At 39.3% G+C, this 17,419-nt stretch overlaps 1 protein-coding gene across 1 annotated transcript in view; it reads left to right on the forward strand.

Annotated features, from left to right (window-relative positions):
* Positions 1-6,427: 6,427 nt before the first annotated feature.
* CRISPLD1 (cysteine rich secretory protein LCCL domain containing 1) overlaps positions 6,428-17,419 on the forward strand; it is a 43,076-nt gene continuing 32,084 nt past the window's right edge. The window contains exons 1-2 of the mRNA XM_010979412.3: positions 6,428-6,836; positions 7,804-8,123. Of these exons, the coding sequence (XP_010977714.1) occupies positions 7,866-8,123 (258 nt within the window). The 5' untranslated portion in view covers positions 6,428-6,836; positions 7,804-7,865. The remainder of the gene's footprint in view (positions 6,837-7,803; positions 8,124-17,419) is intronic.

Below are 17,419 nucleotides of genomic sequence, written 5' to 3' on the forward strand. Positions count from 1 at the left end.
AAGTAGCACATTTTCTTCCATATTTGTGGTGTGTTCCTCTATAACTGATTTAATTAAAATTAAATGTTTTTAATCTCTCATATTCTAGTGAAATAATGTTTAACATTCAAATACTACCTACACTTATACATATATATAATTTTTATATTTTATAATTATGGAGAAAATTATTTAATTGTGGATGGTATGTATTTGCAGAAAAACATCAGAGAGTTTAATTTTTTCACTCTTGTTAAATATGAGTCTTTAAAATTTCCATTAAAAGTAGACTGCAGGGTTTTGCCAACTGTTCCTTTATGGGTTAGCTAATGTTAGTTGAGAACTTTTTCATCCTCCTTTTATTAGGATAAAAAGCCTGTCTCTGACATTAATGCTGTAGACGAAAGAGTAGATAACTTTTCCTTTTATAATGCTTGCCTTTCAACAGCCCTTCCCGGTAAACCTGAAAGGCAACCCCTAACACAGCCACACTGTGAAGCACTTCTGCAGATCTAGAAAGAAAAGTGATCATCAAAAGAGGAAGCTGCAGAGCTCTCATGCCACCCTGGAGTACTTCAGAGAGACTTCTTTAACTTAAAAAGTTTTGAGCATCACCTACTGTTGTGGATATTCTGATTTAAAGAAATTAAAATACAGGGTTTTAACCAGGATGGACAGTTTTCTATTAATGAATAGCTCTTTTCAGTTTTGCATCGTCAGCTCCTGCTGTGATCTGCAATGCAGCAGATGCTGACAATACACACGTGCCAGATCTTCATTAAGAGACTTAGGGAAATAGAAGCCATCAATAGATAAAACAGACATAGTAGAACATCCATCAGGTAGAGCAATGTTCTGAAATATACTTTTATATAAATATTTGACTCCTCTCTCTTTACTTTAGGAAACATTTCCCTATGAATTTAGAAATGATATAGTGAAAAGAATAAATGGTTTAGAAGTGGATTGTATTTTTTTTTTTTAAAGAAAAGTTTACACACATGAACTTTGCCAATGAATGGCGTAGGGCAGTACTCCTCAAACTTTTGCCCTGAAGAACCACTAATGGTAATGGGTCTGGAGATACTGTGAAGACCAGTTATGCCATGGCACATTAATCTTCAGTGCCTTTCTGCTTTATAGATCATTTATGACATAAACGTCAAGTGTCTGTTTCAATATAAGATACTTCCTTCAAAAGAAAAATCTCTAGGTAACAGTCATCTCTAGCATGATGTGGAACTTTCTTATTTTTATAGATTCCAGTGCTCCCACCCAAAGGCTTGTACATCCAGGGACATGTGTGTACTTTCCTGGGCAATACAAAATATTCCAAAAATCCAAATTTAATTAATTTAATTGTTCATTTAACATATGTTGTAACTAATAACAGGTCACATAAACATGATTGTTTCTTTAAGGAGTTTGTAGCACTGTTGGAGAGATAAGACAGATACAAGAATAGCCATAATTTATACAACAGAAATTGATAAGCTTTAGAGGCAAACCATTACAGAAAATGGTGGATTGGATCAGTGAACATCTTTGTGGAAAAGAGCGGTTAGAGTGTGAATATTCAAAGCAAAATAAGTGGAAGAGACTTCAACCAGTGGAAACAGTGCCAAGAAAGTCACAGAAGCAGGTACAGAAATTACTGAAATATTTTTTCAATGCATATGGGTGGTAGTTGCACTTAGTGTACTTAGTGATTGCAGATCAGGCTTCAAATGGATGAAAAAATAGGTCATCTGCAAATCTAAAAAGAAGCTTAAAATAATTACTTTCCTGTACATCAGGAGACAGATTAAGGAGTTTTCAAGTTATGTCATCAACGTGGATCTCAGCATTTGTATTTTCAAATAATCTGATGAAAGCATCATAACTCTAGATTAAAGAACAAAGACATTTTTCTACCTCTTAACTCTAAAATTTACATTTTTTTCCAGAACAAATTCACAAAGAGTTTTATATTGATGGCTATAAGAAATACAGGCTTTTAATATAATCATTGCTATCTTTCTTTAAAAATTCAATTACTCCCTTGTCATAACATAACATAAAAATCCATTCCAAATGGATCAAAGACCTGATTGTAAAATGTAAAATAATAAAGCTAGAGGATAACATAGGAGATTTTTCTTCATGATTTGGGGATAGGCAAATATTTATCCAACAGGTCACACACATCACTAACCATTAAGGAAAAGACTGAGATATTGGAAATCATTAAAATTAGAACACTCTGTTCATCAAGAGACATGATTAAGAGAGTGAAAAGGCAAAGAGGGAAAAGGAATAAAAAGTTTATAATATCCTTTATATCTAAAAAGGACATGTTCACAATGCTTACAGAATATTCCTACAAATCAGTAAAAAAAAAAAAAGGTATACAACCCAATTTAGCTACTCAAATTGTACATAAGTATATATTAGGACCCAGCAGTTCTACTCCCAGCAATATCGCTTAAAAAATAAAGTGTGACTTTGCATACAAAAAGATATGTACAGAAATGCCCTTAGTAGCATTATTTTTAATAACTCTAAACTGGACTATTAATATTCAACAACAGAATGGGTAAAAAAAATTGTGGAACGCTCATCAAAAAAAAAAAAGAACAAACTACTGCTTTACACAACAACATGGATGAATCTTGCAGACATACTGTATGAAAGAAACAAAAAACAAAGGAAGTCAGACAATGAAATCGTCGTCTACTGTATGATTCCATTCATGTAAAGATTAAAAACAGGCACAACTAACTTTGGATAAGAAGTTAGAATATTACCTACCTTTGGGGAGGAAGCACCAGGAAAGAGGCACAAAGGAAGCTTCTAAAAAATGTTTACGTTCTCATCTGGATCTGAGTGGTTTTTACACAAATGAGTTAACTTTGTAAAATTTTATTGAGCTGTACACTTAAGATTTTTGCACTTCAACATATGTATGTGACATTTCAAAAATCAGGTTTTAATAATTGATTACACACTTGTAGTTAGAATAGAAAGACTTAGGTGTGACCATCTTGAGGCAGAGACAAACGGCTGCTTTGGATAAAAACGGAAACTGTCCTACATAAACAGAATTGAATACTTTATCAGATGTGAGAGGACAATTCACTACGCACTGCCAGAAACATTATAGATTGTTTTTCACATGTATGGCCAGTTATTTCTACCTTCTATTTAAAAATTAAACTCCTAAACTGCACAATGCTTTGATTAAAGCCCACTGAGTTTATAAAATAGTGACTAAAAATCCTCTACTTTAGTTCTTACAATAATAATATTTAACTCTTACTGGGTACTTTCTATTTATCTGTCTTAAGTGCTTGCTTGTATTAACCCATTTGAATGCACAAAGTGACAAAGTGAAATGGCTACTGTTATTTCTTCCCTTACAGAGAAGAGGATCCAGGGTTCATAGAGGCCAAGCAGGATAATCAAGACCCCAGGACTAGTGACACATCATGAAACTAACTCAGGCATCTTAATTTAAAATTGCATGCTATAAAACACTGTGCTACACTAATTCCACCTCCCAAAACAGGACATGAATTCTATCCTTAATCCCGAATAGAGGATGGATTTACCAGCAATGTGGTGATAGAACAGCCAGTGTGCCTCAGCTTGAGATTAAGGTTTGGGGTCATGAAACTACACAGTGGATGAAATACCTAGAGATGAATATGTACCCGATTTTGCAAGTAAGGGATAGAAAGAGCACATATGAATATATTTAAAGACAGCTCCTAAATGTGCACATGAGCAGAACGTAATAGCAGCAGCAGCATGGAGTGAATACAACAGTGTCTGCGGAAGGTATCTTCTTTGCAGAAATGCATCAGTTAGACTGTTTTGCACTGCAAGTAACTGAACTGACAAATCAATGTGACTTAAATAATATATTTACTATCTCTTATGGCTAGAAAAACGGAGGCTAGGTGCTCAATGATTGCTCAGAGGCAAGGAGACTCAGGCACTATCTGTCTTTCTGTTCAGGCAAGATGATAAATCCGTCCTCAGGCTTGTTCTTCTTCACACAGTAACAGGTGCATCTTTCAATTTCACAAATGTACACATCAGCGCCTAAAGGGATATTTTCTTGCTTTGCATCTGTCTCCTTTTGTTTTAATCAGAAAAGACAATCCTTGCCAGCCCTTCTCTTCACCCCTGAGCACATTTCTTCTTTTCTTTCTGTAGCCAGGGTTGCAAGGCATGTCCATGCTAAGTCAGTCACTGGTAGGAGGAATGGAGTATGATGACTGCCTTTAACTACTCAACATTCACCTCTTAAGGATCCCAGTTGAGAGGGTGAACACCCCCTGATAAATTGGAGGCTATGGGCTTAGAAGAAAGTGGGTGGAAGGCTGGTTTGGGGTTAGGCAACCAACAGTCTCTCCCACAAGAAAGTAGTAATGCTAAAAACAACCATGGCTTTACAAGTAACAGCCTTAGCCACAAACCAAAGTGCCCCATTTACATGAATTTGGTGACATTTTCTTCTGTCTACACACAGATTTCTCAACAACAAATAAAATAGTGAGCAGTATCATCTTAGATTATTCCAGAATATTGTGTTTGACTACACTTCAAAATGGCATTTCCAGCATCATATTAAATCAGATATATTATTGAAGTGTTAATGCTTAATATGGTGAATGTATAAATCATTGTTTTTTGTACAAATATGACCTGCAGTACCAAATTGGAAGCCAACAGAAACACTGAGACAAAGATTGTAAACTTTTATTCTTGCCTGGAGAATGTTTTGGAATTAAAACCTTAAAACCAAATCTAATTTTCTCTAATGCAATTCTTTAGGTGTCTGCCTTGCATATTGTGTGAAAAAGTTGATAATGGAAACATTCAAGAGTCAATGAACTTAACTTCATTTTCTTACCATCTTAATCCCCTTCTTCCCAACTTAAAGTCTCTTTTAAAATGTTTCAAGTAATGCTATTACTTTTAATTATTCTTTATTTGACACTCAGTATACTTTCAATATCACATTAAAATTGCAGTATATAAATTTGTTCTTCTGTTGTGACAAATGATCATTCTTTTATAACAAACTTTGGGGTCTTCCATCAATTTCCAGGAGAGAAAGCCAATGCATGAGAGTAATAAATATTTGAAAAGTACAAATGTAACAGTCTCTTTGGTGCTTAAGCTGCTATAAAATTGCAAAACTACACTTTCCAAGAAAGTTGTATGTGCGCCAAAACCTTTCAACTTCTCTGCCCTTCTGATAGGTCATGTTTGTGAGAGGAAGCAAGGAAGTTTCATGTTCACCAGAGGCTTAGATTGGAATTTTTAGGTTTGATAAAGTGTAAATGGCTGGTGGAAAGAGACAGCTAGCGACTTGGAATGGTTTGGGAATTACTTTCAGAAGTTTTTATTCTTTTTGATCCTGTGCTATGTACTTCAGCATGTAGAGACTAAGAAAATGAGTTCATGGCTCACTGCAGAGGGGAAGCAAAGATAAATGAATTAAAGAAAGGCTGCTTAATAAAAAACAAACCCGTAGAAGCAGCACCACGTTAGCTAGGGTGAGACTATGAATTTAAAATTAGTACTTTTCTTATCATTTCCCTATCAATTCTATCAGGTTTACGTTTTGAATTCCTGTCCAGGTAGCTCTGATAAATTAATTGAGGCTACCCTTTATATCAACTTCATAAATGTTTATATCTTTAGGGGGAAAAAAGTGCGTGGGCACGTTAGGACGCGAGTGCCACTTATTTTATGGACGAAGTGGCGTTCTCAATTGTCAGACAATCCCGAGTTACAGATCATCCACCATTCTGTGAAATCCCTTCCCCAATTTGGTCACCATCATTAAGGTTTTAAGGGAGCCAAAAAGAACAACTTCCCAATTCTAGACGCTAATGGTCTAAACGATAGACCCTCTAACGGGTCCTGGAAATGGAAGTGGCCCCTTGGAGAAAATAAAGGAAAAGCCTTCCGCTGCCCGGCCTGCCCTACCCCCAACCCCCAGTTTCTCTTCTGATTCTCCAAAATCCCACCCCCACCCCTCCGCACACTCTAGGGCAGCTGGCTTTCCATGTAAGGGCTGTTAAAGTCATTTCAGTATCTCTTCTGGAAGGACCTGGTAGAAGGATCTCAGAAAGCTGGGTAGATGTGGGGGCGAGAGGAGTTGGGGCCCTCCTGGCAGACGCCTCCCACAGGGTCCGGACCTCCCACGCCCGGGTCCCTAAAGCGCAGAGCACACCCACAAAGGGCCAGCGTCCAGGCCTCGCTGGGCGCGCGGGTGAGGAGGGGGCGGGGAGAAGCAGGGCGGCCGCTCCTCGCTCCCGCCGCGGGCCGGCGTCCAGGGCTGGGGAGCGGCGGGGGTGGGCGAGGAGGGGCGCCCACGTCACGTGCGCGCGCGCCGGGGCCGCAATAAATGCCCGGGAGCTCGAGGCGGCGGCGGAAGCGCTCGGCGCCCGGCTCTGCGCGCGGCGGCGGCTCTGCACCGAGCGGGAGCGCGGCGTCGCCTCCAGCCTTCGCCGCCACCCCAGCCTGTGTCCCCGCCCCTCGCTCCTGCAGATAACGCCCCGAGACGCTCGGGCGCCCACCCTGGCCGGCCAACTAGGCAGCTGCCTTTCCGCCCCAAAACTCAGGCTCTAAGTTTGGAGCGTTGTGACTGCTCCTTCTTCCAGGGCCCAGGGGACCCGCGGAGGCCGAGGCTCGCGTCCCCCTGCAGCCAGCGCGCTGGTCGCCCGAGGACGCGCCCCGCCCCGGCGCTGCCCCAGCCGGGCCGTGTGTGTGCAGTCGCGTGTGCGGGCTGCGGGCGGCTGCGGGAGGCCGGCCGTCTCGTTTGGCTCAGCTCTCGTAGGGAACTTCACACTGGAGAGGTAAGGGCGTTTGTAAAGCCGCATCGCTGGGTCTGCAGGCTGCCACCTTGTCCTTTCTACTTTTTTTCCTGCTTAAACTTCTGTATTGAAACAACAACAACAACTTGCAGAGTGTGGTCAGACACAGAGGGTGGGTGGGCTACTCAGAAAGCAGCCGCGATGGGGGTTTGTGGGAGCTCGTTTTTGGAAGTGACTTTGTGAGTTTCACCTTCTGTCGCGCGCTTTCCGTTTGGGCTCAGGGAACAGTGTTCCTGAGGCGCAGGAGAGGAAAAGCTCTGAAGCTGCCCGGGAACTGTTGGCTTTATCGGGAGCGGGTCACAATTTAGCGCACACTTTCTAGGAAACAGTGATTGAGTTCTTCTTGACCTGTGCCTGGATCAGAGGAGGCTTACCCCAGTGACCTTGACCATTCACTCGCATTAATTCACTGGTCCCTCTAGAAGTACCCACCGATATATATATGAGTAACATTTTGTACTGCTTTAAAACATTCATAATATTGTGGACATTCTGAATGTATGTGAACCAGAGATGGGACACTAAGATAAAATAGTACCTTAAAACAGATAGAGAAACATGGGCCTGTGGTTTGATTGATAAAACATTCCAGGTACGTAATACCCTCTGCAGGCTGTTTGTAATATATAGCCATTTAAAGCTTCGTAATTCAGAAAGTATTTAAAAGCTTTGGCTCTTCTGGGTTACTTTTGCCTTTTATTTTTGGCCTCGTGTACATTATCTTGAGACATAGAGCTGACTGTTTTATGGAAACAATGCGTTGTGAAAAGTCCTTTGTAGGAAAAACGGGTTGGAGAAAATTTATTTCAAAAAGTGCATGCCCATTTGCTGGCATTATATAGTCACATCAAACAGGCTCACTCCCTTTGTAACTGTTGTGTTATTTTTGTTATTAGAAAATTAATATCTGCCAGGATTTTCACCCTAATCACACTGCATGTCTTTATAGCCAAAAGGAGTGGAAGAGCCTGTCTTGGAGATTTTCCCGGGGAAATCCTGAGATCACTCATTATGAAGTGTACCGCGCGGGAGTGGCTCAGAGTAACCACAGTGCTGTTCATGGCTAGAGCGATTCCAGCCATGGTGGTTCCTAATGCCACTTTATTGGAGAAACTTTTGGAAAAGTACATGGATGAGGATGGTGAGTGGTGGACGGCCAAGCAAAGAGGGAAAAGGGCCATCACAGACAATGACATGCAGAGTATCTTGGACCTTCATAATAAGTTACGAAGTCAGGTGTATCCAACAGCTTCTAATATGGAGTATATGGTAAGGAAATTTTTCAAATGGTATGTACATAGAAATGTTTAATGATGCTTTTAGCCTCCATGGTTAAATTCGCTTATGATAGTATTTAATCTTTTACCATTTGTCCTGTGTGAAATTAAAAAAGATTTTCTTCAAGAGTATCTTCTTCTGCATATTCTTTTGTGAGTGAGTATTCCTTTCATTCTTAGAGCTCTTTGAATTTCAGAGTAGAATTAAATACCTTTAGATGTAATGTTCCTGCTAAGTGCTTTAAGTTCTACTTTTAGGAGAAAGATTCCTATCCTGAAAATACTGAACAGCTGGTATATTTGCTTTTGAGTGATTTAATAGAATAATTGCTTCCTAATTTTTAACTGATGCAACCTTCTTATGAATAGTGGATCTGAAAAAATCAAGGACCAATCATTTGACGAAGCTTTCCAAAAGGCTGATGTACATATATATGTACACACACATAGATAGATATAGATTTGTATAATTTCCATGATCCTTTGTTTCTTAGAAGTATGTAACGTTAAAGACATACTGTAAAATGTAACTTTCTGTGGTTGCTTTACTTTTTTTTTAAACATTTTTTATTGATTTATAATCATTTTACAATTTTGGTCAAATTCCAGTGTAGAGCACAATTTTTCAGTTATACACGAACATATATACATTCATTGTCACATGTTTTTATCCGTGAGCTACCATAAGATCTTGTGTATATTTCCATGTGCTATACAGTATAATCTTGTTTATCTATTCTACAATTTTGAAATCCCAGTCTATCCCTTCCCACCCTCCGCCTCCTTGGCATGTGGTTGCTTTATGTTAAGGAATGCTTTGGCAATTTTTTTTTTCTTCTGGATTTATTTGTGAACTTTGAAGTGTGAAAATAAGCCTGGGCAAAGGATTAAATAGATATGTGTGACTTATCCTTAATAACCTTATATTCACTCTTAAAGTAAATTAGCAAGTTTGGGAAACAAAATTACTTTTTAAAGACTATAACTCATTGGTATTAGGGTACTTTATATCCTAAATATTTAGAAAAATTTTCAAAAATGTGTTATTCTACTTGCATGAATTCGGAATGCACTAGCAGAGAGTGATAATAAATAATCATTGGGGACAAAACTTATTTATTGAACATGAGGGATAACTTTTCTCCTTTGGATACATTTCAGGGGCAGTAAATTTTAATGCATTCTAGTTTTTCCTCTTTTTTTTTTTATTTTGCATTTACGTTAGTTTTGTTGGGTATTCTTTATGTAGATAACTTTCATGAAACATGGAAGTTCTAAGTTCACGTTACCCATTACAAAATATTTCATTATATTATTTTAACTTTTACTAGAAAAATATTTTACCCTGAAGAAAGTAGGTAGCACTTAAGAGAACTCATCAGAGATTAAGGATCAGGGCCAACAGTTCTGCCATCTGGGTTTAAATTTGGGCACTGATACTGAAGAGCTGTGTGACTTTGAGCAACTTACTAATTTCTCTCTACTTCAGTTTCCTTTTGTCTAGCACGTGTACTCACCTCGGAGAGTTGTTGTTGTGAGGGTTACATGAGAAATGAGATGACCTATGTAAAGTCTAGCTCATTATCAAGTGTGTTACTGTTGCAAGGTCTCAGTAAATGTTACTAAGACATATAACCAATTTTATGTCTCCTTCTACCGTTTAAATAGAATAGCTAAGGAAATTGTTAGCCCTTTGCAACGTTCTGTGCAGGACATTCCATCTGTAATGTCTCACATTTCTGCTTTTTTGTGTATTTTAAAGTATTTGTTCAAAGTACAGAATTCTACGACCTCTTCATCTGCGAGCTCTCAAACAGAACGAACCCACTGTGGAGCCTTTCCGAGTAGGCCACTGTCTGCTTATTCCATGTGGATGGGTATTCAGCTGCTTTTTATTTAAAATAAGGAAGAACTTGGGAGTTCAAACCCACAAAAAGAAGTCCGAGAATATCTGTGTGTGTTTCAAGTAATATGGAAATAATGAAAGAGCAGTTCTGTGATTCGTTTTTGTGTCTGACTTCCAAAGAAAATAACTGCCTATTGTATGATGTCTGGTCTAGGGTATTTATGTGAGTTCCTTTTTAGTTTCACTGGTTTCAGTCTATCCTTGAAATGTAGATTCAGAAACCAGCCAGGGTTTATGTTGTGTTGCCCTTAGATACCATTAGCCCTGGAGCTGTGTCTTGGCCAGTAACTGGGCTGCAGGGGAGTTTATTGCTCGGCTGTCACACGGGAGCACCTTTTCTAGAATACGCATTTAAGGGCACATCTAAAGGAGCAGTATCATTTCATTTCAAATACTGTTCATTTATGTCTTGCCTAATAATAAGCAGAGATGTTGATCAACTTGTGAAAACAAAATTTATTCAAATAGTTGTTTTAAGTGTACTTATTTTGATAAAACAATATTAAAAGCTAACCTAAGAGCTATTTCCTATAAAAGCTGCAATGCCCTAGGTTAGTGCCGCCACTTTTGGCCTCTGACACTCTACGTGCCATATTACATAGAAGTTCGAATAGCCAGTTCCCTTACTTACATTTGGTGCTTGTCTTAGTCTGCTCTTTGTTCTTGAACCTGTGGCAGCCAAGCCACATCCACATTTATTAACATCATATCCTTACCCTTACTCTCGGGCTCATTTAATTAATAGGGTTAAAAATGGACTCTGGAAGGCCACATCTTCCTGTGAAGACCTTACAGGCTGGTTGAGAAGAAAGTGTAGACACATTTGAAACTTTTCAAATAAGCAAGGACGCAGAATCCCTGTTTACATGTATGAATGATGCCAAGGGAGCAGAGAGTAATGGAATATTCCTGACGGAGAGGAAGATGCGGTTTCTGTTGTTTCCAGAGGGCGGTCAGGACCAGGAATTATGGCCAAGAGTGGAGGGCATATCTCAGAAGAGGAACGGACAAACGTGGGGTGGACTAGAAGCAGAGTCCATTGATGAAAGCAAAGACCTGGAGCAGAATCAGGGAGGGGAGAAATGAATTATTAATTCCAGAAACCAGCAGTCCTAAGGAGAGAGACTACCAGCATTTAGTTTCGGGTACATTGAAAAACTGGAGCATTTAGGTCATCAAAGGAAGCTGTTGCTGAAGTTGCAGTGGTATTTTGAGGAAAAAACACTGGCTTCGGACCTAGGTTCCCATGCTGCTTACTGGGATGTGAAGTCCGACAGTCAGCAACCGTTCTGAGCCTTGCTTTTCTCACTGGTAAAGTCGGTGTAGGAATATACACCACACAGGCTGCAGTGAGATAAGATATTTGATGCTGTTGACTCTTTTGTTTTCAACCAGCTTTTCCTTTGCATGGGTTTTCATCCCATCACTTGGTTCTTTTATTTTTCGGGTTATTTCTTCAACATGTTCTTGCTTCCTGCTCATCTTTTGGAAGCTTTATTCCCCAAGGTTTTGCTTTTGACCTTCCCCCTTCCTGCAGAACCTGATCTACTCCTTTGACCTTACATCCTGTCCGTCTATTGATGGCTTCACAGTCTACAGTATCCAGCAATCCTCTTTGGGCTTTGGTTTTGTATTTCCGGTGCCCACTGGGGCATCTCCATGTAATGTTGCTCCCCAGTTACTTCAGGTTTCAGATGTCTAGAAAGAAAATGAACTGCGTTCGTTCCACCCTTGCCCTTGGTCCTGCTTCCCTCTTGGATCCTTTCTCAGTGGATGTCATGGACGTCTGCCTCATCCCCTCTAAATGAAAAGCAAACAAACAAATAACAGAACATTGGGCCTGTCCTGACCACCTGCCTTGGTCTCATTCCCTCTACCCACGTCCACATAATACACACACACAAACAGAAATCCACAGTTAACTTGCCTCATTCTTTAGATCGTCTCAGAAATGTCTTTTGAATCCATCTCTTCTATTTCATCCTAACCCGTGCTTGTTGTCTCACCCGAGATCTGTACCGCAGCTTCCCGGACAGCAGACTATCCTAGTCCACTTCTGCTGTATTTCTGTTGTATTCCACCTCCCTCACTGTTTTACTATATCTCTTTTCACTCAAAGAGATCTGTGGTGGTTACTCAGCTGCCCAGAGCTTCGGTTAACTTTCTGCTGCTCACAAGTTAAAGCCCCCTTGATTAACCAACAAAAGGAGGCACGTCTAGTACACCATACCCCGTACCCTCAGCTCATTTGCATCTATTTGAATCTGTGTTCACATTAAACTGTACAGTCTTCTTAAAGATAACCACGTTTTCTCATGCCTCGGTGCCTCTTTGCTAATTTAGTTCCTCTGTGCCTCCTGTCTCCTCCTGAAAACTCAAGACTAAGCTCAAACTTTTTCTGTAGAGTTTTCTTTGATGCACTCGTCCCCCGTCCCACTCCTTCTGTGCTCCTGTAAGTATTTTATTCAAGCCTATTGATAGTATTAAAATTTTGTTACAGATAAACACTTAACATGTTTATTTGCCTTTCCAAGACTTTGAATTCCTAGAAGGGTGAGGATGTACCTTACTTATTTGTACAACCCTGTGCCTGATGCACAGAAGCAGAACTCAGTAAATGTTTGTTGAGTGAATATTGTTGCATGTTCAATAGCTGTGTTGAACAAAGGGATGGATGTAAGAATGGGCAGGATTATATATGAGACAAATATGAAGGACAAGTTAGAAAGAGGAATTGAAATAATAAAAGTTCTGGGAGGTAGGGTTTCACCAACACCAGAGATACTGACATGGAAATTAGAAATGCTGAAGATGAAGGAATGAATTCTTCAAATAATAAGATTTTGTTTCTATTTTTAAAAATATTCATGGCATACTAAAAATTGTCCTGTAATGTAGAGCTGCTGAAATAATAGTAAAGATACTCAAATGCTCTAGAAAGTAAATAATAAAATAAATTAGTGAGTATTTATCTCCTGTAACAAATTTTTAATAGAGCCTCTAAAACATTAGAGATTGGCTGAAATCCAAAGTAGTTCACTGGGATTCAAAGTGTACCTAAGTCTAGAATGTGCTTTAGCAACATTAGGATACATTACCTAAAAATGACATATGTGTCATTATATAATGCCAATAATGTAAGCCATTTTCCACTGTTACAACTGTTTCCATGTCTTCTAGATGACTGTTGACAGATGCTCTTCTGGGAGGGTTGATGGATGTACCTGCTTGCTCAGTTCAGATATGGTGAGACTAGGGGCAGAAGCTTTGCACAGCTTTTTTTTTCCAAATGTAGGACCAAGTCCATTTGGATACCTGTTCATCTGCTGGGCAGCCAGAGGCTCTTGGACAAACAACCAGTGGTACTTGCGGTCCATGGTGCATTTTGATGCAAACAATGGCTTAGTTCCAGTCTGTCACTTATATTCTTTATATGGTCATGCTTAACATTGGAAATTGAGTTCTTTTTCTTCTGGGCTTCAACACCGCAGATAATTCCAGAAACTAGACAAGGGATAACCTAGCTTGTTGAATAGGGTGATGCTGGTCTGGGTTCTGCCCTCTTTCTGACTATCTGTAGCTGAATCCAAACCTGAAAAAGTGATTTTAGTTTGTGAGTTGCTCTCACAACTCTCACAAAGCGACTCTCGTGAAACCACATTTCTGACATTTTTTCCCACCAATGGCATATATCCAGAATAAATGCAGATAATGAAATGATGGCCTCATAACTCACTTAGCCAAAGCTCAATGTTTATACACTTCTTATCTTGCTAACAGTGGCAGGAATTCCACTGCAATTAAGATTTTATTGCAGCTCTTGGTTCCTAAAATGATGGTTCTCTCAATATTGGCACTTGCCAGGTAATTTTCAAAAATTAAATATTCACGTCTTTTAATGATATACAGTATAATCTACATGCACTGAAAGGTATATGAGGTAACTTGCTTGGTTTAAAGACTGTTACTAGTGTTTAAAGTTGTTAACGTTTCTTTATTCTATATTTGAAATGGCTTGTTTATTTTTCCTAAATTATTTTTATCTTACTTCATTAATATTGTTTAGATACAATAAAGCTATGTTTTATTTTAGTTTCTTGGTCTACAAAATTTCAACGTTTACAGAGCCTTAATTCAAATACGTAGTTTTTGTTGTTTTGTTTTTTGTTTTGAAGGCATCGACTCTTCAGTTTAATGTATTTTTCTTTTCAGAAGTTGCACCGTAGATGGCAATGCCTATAGGAAGAGAGTGACGTTACAGCTCAGTTCTGTTGAATTTGGTGGCTACCCTAGAGTTCTAGGAGATTAAAGGTGCCTCATTACATGTAAGCAGCAAATCTAGGATCTTAGAAATGCAGGAGACAAGAAGCAGTTTCATTAGGAGAGTGGAACACTTGGACCCAGAAATATGTCACAAAATTTTGAAATTGTTAATGTTGTTTATTCCTTCATTCACCAGGGATTAGGAGTTTACCAAATGCCAGGCACCATCCAAGTCCCAGCAGTAAACACACAAATATTCTTCTTTTCCTGAAACAGCTGTAAAGACCCTGAATCTCCCAACTCAGTGAGGGGTCCTGTGTGGCTGGCACAGAGTGAGTGTGGAAGTAATGTAGAAAATGAGATCAGAGGTTTAACTGAGGAGAACAGACACACGCCATTGTGTAGACTCACTCTGAGTGATAAGTCGGAGTGATAAAAAGCCATTTGAGCCATTTGAATTGAGGAATAGCCTGATCTTACTTACAGGTAGAATCATTTTGGCTTTGTTGAGAATAGACTTTAAGTGGTGAGAGGTGGGGCAGCGGTGAGAGCCAGGGATTCAAGGCTATTGCAGTAGTTAATCCAACAGTTGATGGTGGCTAGGGATGGGAGGGTAGCCTTGAAGGTGGTGAGAAGTAGCACAGTGTGATACACAGTAAAACTCCTTTGTAAGCATGACATCAATCTTGAATAATTCAGGGAAGCCTTGTTGCAAAACTAAATGCCCCGCCAGGCAGCCAGTAGGCTGGAAGTTCCTACATCTGGTGCAAGGTCTAAATCCATCCAACCCCTGGCTGCAGTGTTTTGAAATCTGATGGTAGTTTCCATTCTGGTTTAAATATCAATGGGGGACTTTCGACTTGTACTGACTTCTAGAATGGTTACAGAGATTCCAGAGATCAGCAGGTTACTGATACTTGTTTTGCCAACCCAATGCCAAGAGGTTGGAGGAGGTAGAAGCAGTCTCTGCCTCCTCCCTTTCCAGGATAAAGATGCTTGCAGTTATCCCACGTGGTCTGCCCCCGCCACCCCTCCAGTCTAGTCTCTTCCTCCAAAAACAACAGAAGATGAGACCTTTAGCATGAGAATCAGGACAGGACAGTGGCCAAGTTCTTGTTCATTCATCACCAGTTGCAGCATCATGGGGTATATCATGGGGATTTTATTTCTTGGAGGTAACACCAACAGATTTTGCATGTGGGATATGGTTATGCAGATTTTGCCTGAGAAACCGAAAGTATTGGAATTACCATTTTTTAAGTTAGAGAAGAATGTAGCTAGACCAGCTTTTGATAGAGAAAGCTAGAACTCAATTTTGGACAGATTAAACTTTAGATTTTGCTTAAATATACAAGTGAACTTGTCAAATATGCAGTTAGACATGTGTGGTCTAATCTGGAACATAAAATTAGGATTTGTTAGAATTTAGATGCAACTTGAAGAGAGATGAGATTATCAAGGGAATGAGTATTGATGGGAAGAGATGGTCAAGAAGGGAGCCCTCACATACTTTACAGTATGGAGGTAGGGAGGGTGAGGAGGAACAGCAAAGGAAATTGAGAATTCGGAAGAAAGCCAGGGAAGCCTGATGTCCTGGAAGCCAAATGAAGAAAGGCAGGAAGGATTATCAGCTCTGTTAAATGTTGCTTATAAAGATCAAGTGAAATGAGGACCTTTGAGTTCTGCAGTGCGGAGGCCACACTGGAGGTCTGATAGACGCGTGGGGGGTGGCACAGTGGTCCAAGAATGGTTCAAGGAAGAATGCATGGGATAAGTGAGCTGCTTGTTCACTCACTCATCTGTCATGTGAACCATCTCCTGTGGGGCAGGTGGTATCCACAGCCTTAACTCTTTTCTAACCAAAAGTTTCCAACTTAGTTTTAGAAGAGGTAATTCAGTTAGGAAACATATCCCAAGTGTATAATCATGGTCAGTAGGAAAATGCAGTTTTCTTTGCGTAATTGGTTTTGCAGTTACCTTAACCGAATGCCTTCATTAAAAGCAAAATGTTCACTTATAATCATCTGTAATCATTTATAATTATAATCAAAAGTGACATTTAGTTCAAGAACATTCTTTGCTATTATTCAACCGTATTCTCTCACATACTTCTTTCAGGAATTTATACAACCAAATAATTGCACATGATTTAAAATTTAAATTCTCACATTTTTGCTGATTTTTACTAAATGAGTTAAAGTTTATAAAGCTAGCATAAATATATGTCTTCCATATTATTATGTATCATATATTTATATTTTACACAAAATATTTAGTTCATTGGAAGAAAATGTAAATTCAAGTGGTGATGTATTGCTTGGTGAAGACATTACAGTAAGTATGTCTAAGTAACCCTTTCATTAGTTTCCTAAGTATTTGTTGCCTTCATAATTTTAAGAAGGTACAGGAAGTTCTTTATAATGGATTAAAACAATTTGTTATTCTTATTGATTAACTTGTGATTAAAAAAGCGTTAATTTGACGAATATTGATTGAGCATTTTTTGTGCCAGGCACTGATTTTGATGCTGGAGAATACATTAGTGTATAAAAAGTTCAACAAGTTAATGAAAATACGCACAGTGAGATGGTAGAGAATGACAGAGATGGAGCTAATCATATTAAGTAGGTGGGGAAGGCGTCTCTGAGTTGGTGACCTTTGAGCTGAGCCCTGAATTATGAGAAGGAACCAGCTAAACAAAGATGCAGACATCTAGGCAGAAGGATACCCGGCAAAAGATCTTTAAGTCAGGAGTGAGGTAGGCGTTTTCAGGGACCACAGAGAAGGCTATGATGGCTGAACTGTATTTAGTAACAAGGAAAGTTTTAGAAAATGAAGTAGATCCATAAGTAGGGGCCAGTATTCCTTTTGTGCCATATTGGCGAGGAAAAATTTGGATTTCATTTCCAATGCAATGGAAAAGTCCTTGCAAGGGAATGACCTGGTCTTATTTCCAGTCTCATAAAATTATTCTGTGTAGTGGTGAGTGATCTGAAGGAGGCTCTGACAGCAGAGAGATAGTCAGGAAGCCATTGCTATATTCTGAGTGAGAGACGATAGTGACTGGGACCAGGGTGACGGTGCCAAAGATGGAGAGAGGTAAGTACTTTCAGGCTATG

Source organism: Camelus dromedarius, chromosome 30 (genome assembly GCF_036321535.1).
Source record: "Camelus dromedarius isolate mCamDro1 chromosome 30, mCamDro1.pat, whole genome shotgun sequence".
NCBI lineage: Eukaryota > Metazoa > Chordata > Mammalia > Artiodactyla > Camelidae > Camelus > Camelus dromedarius.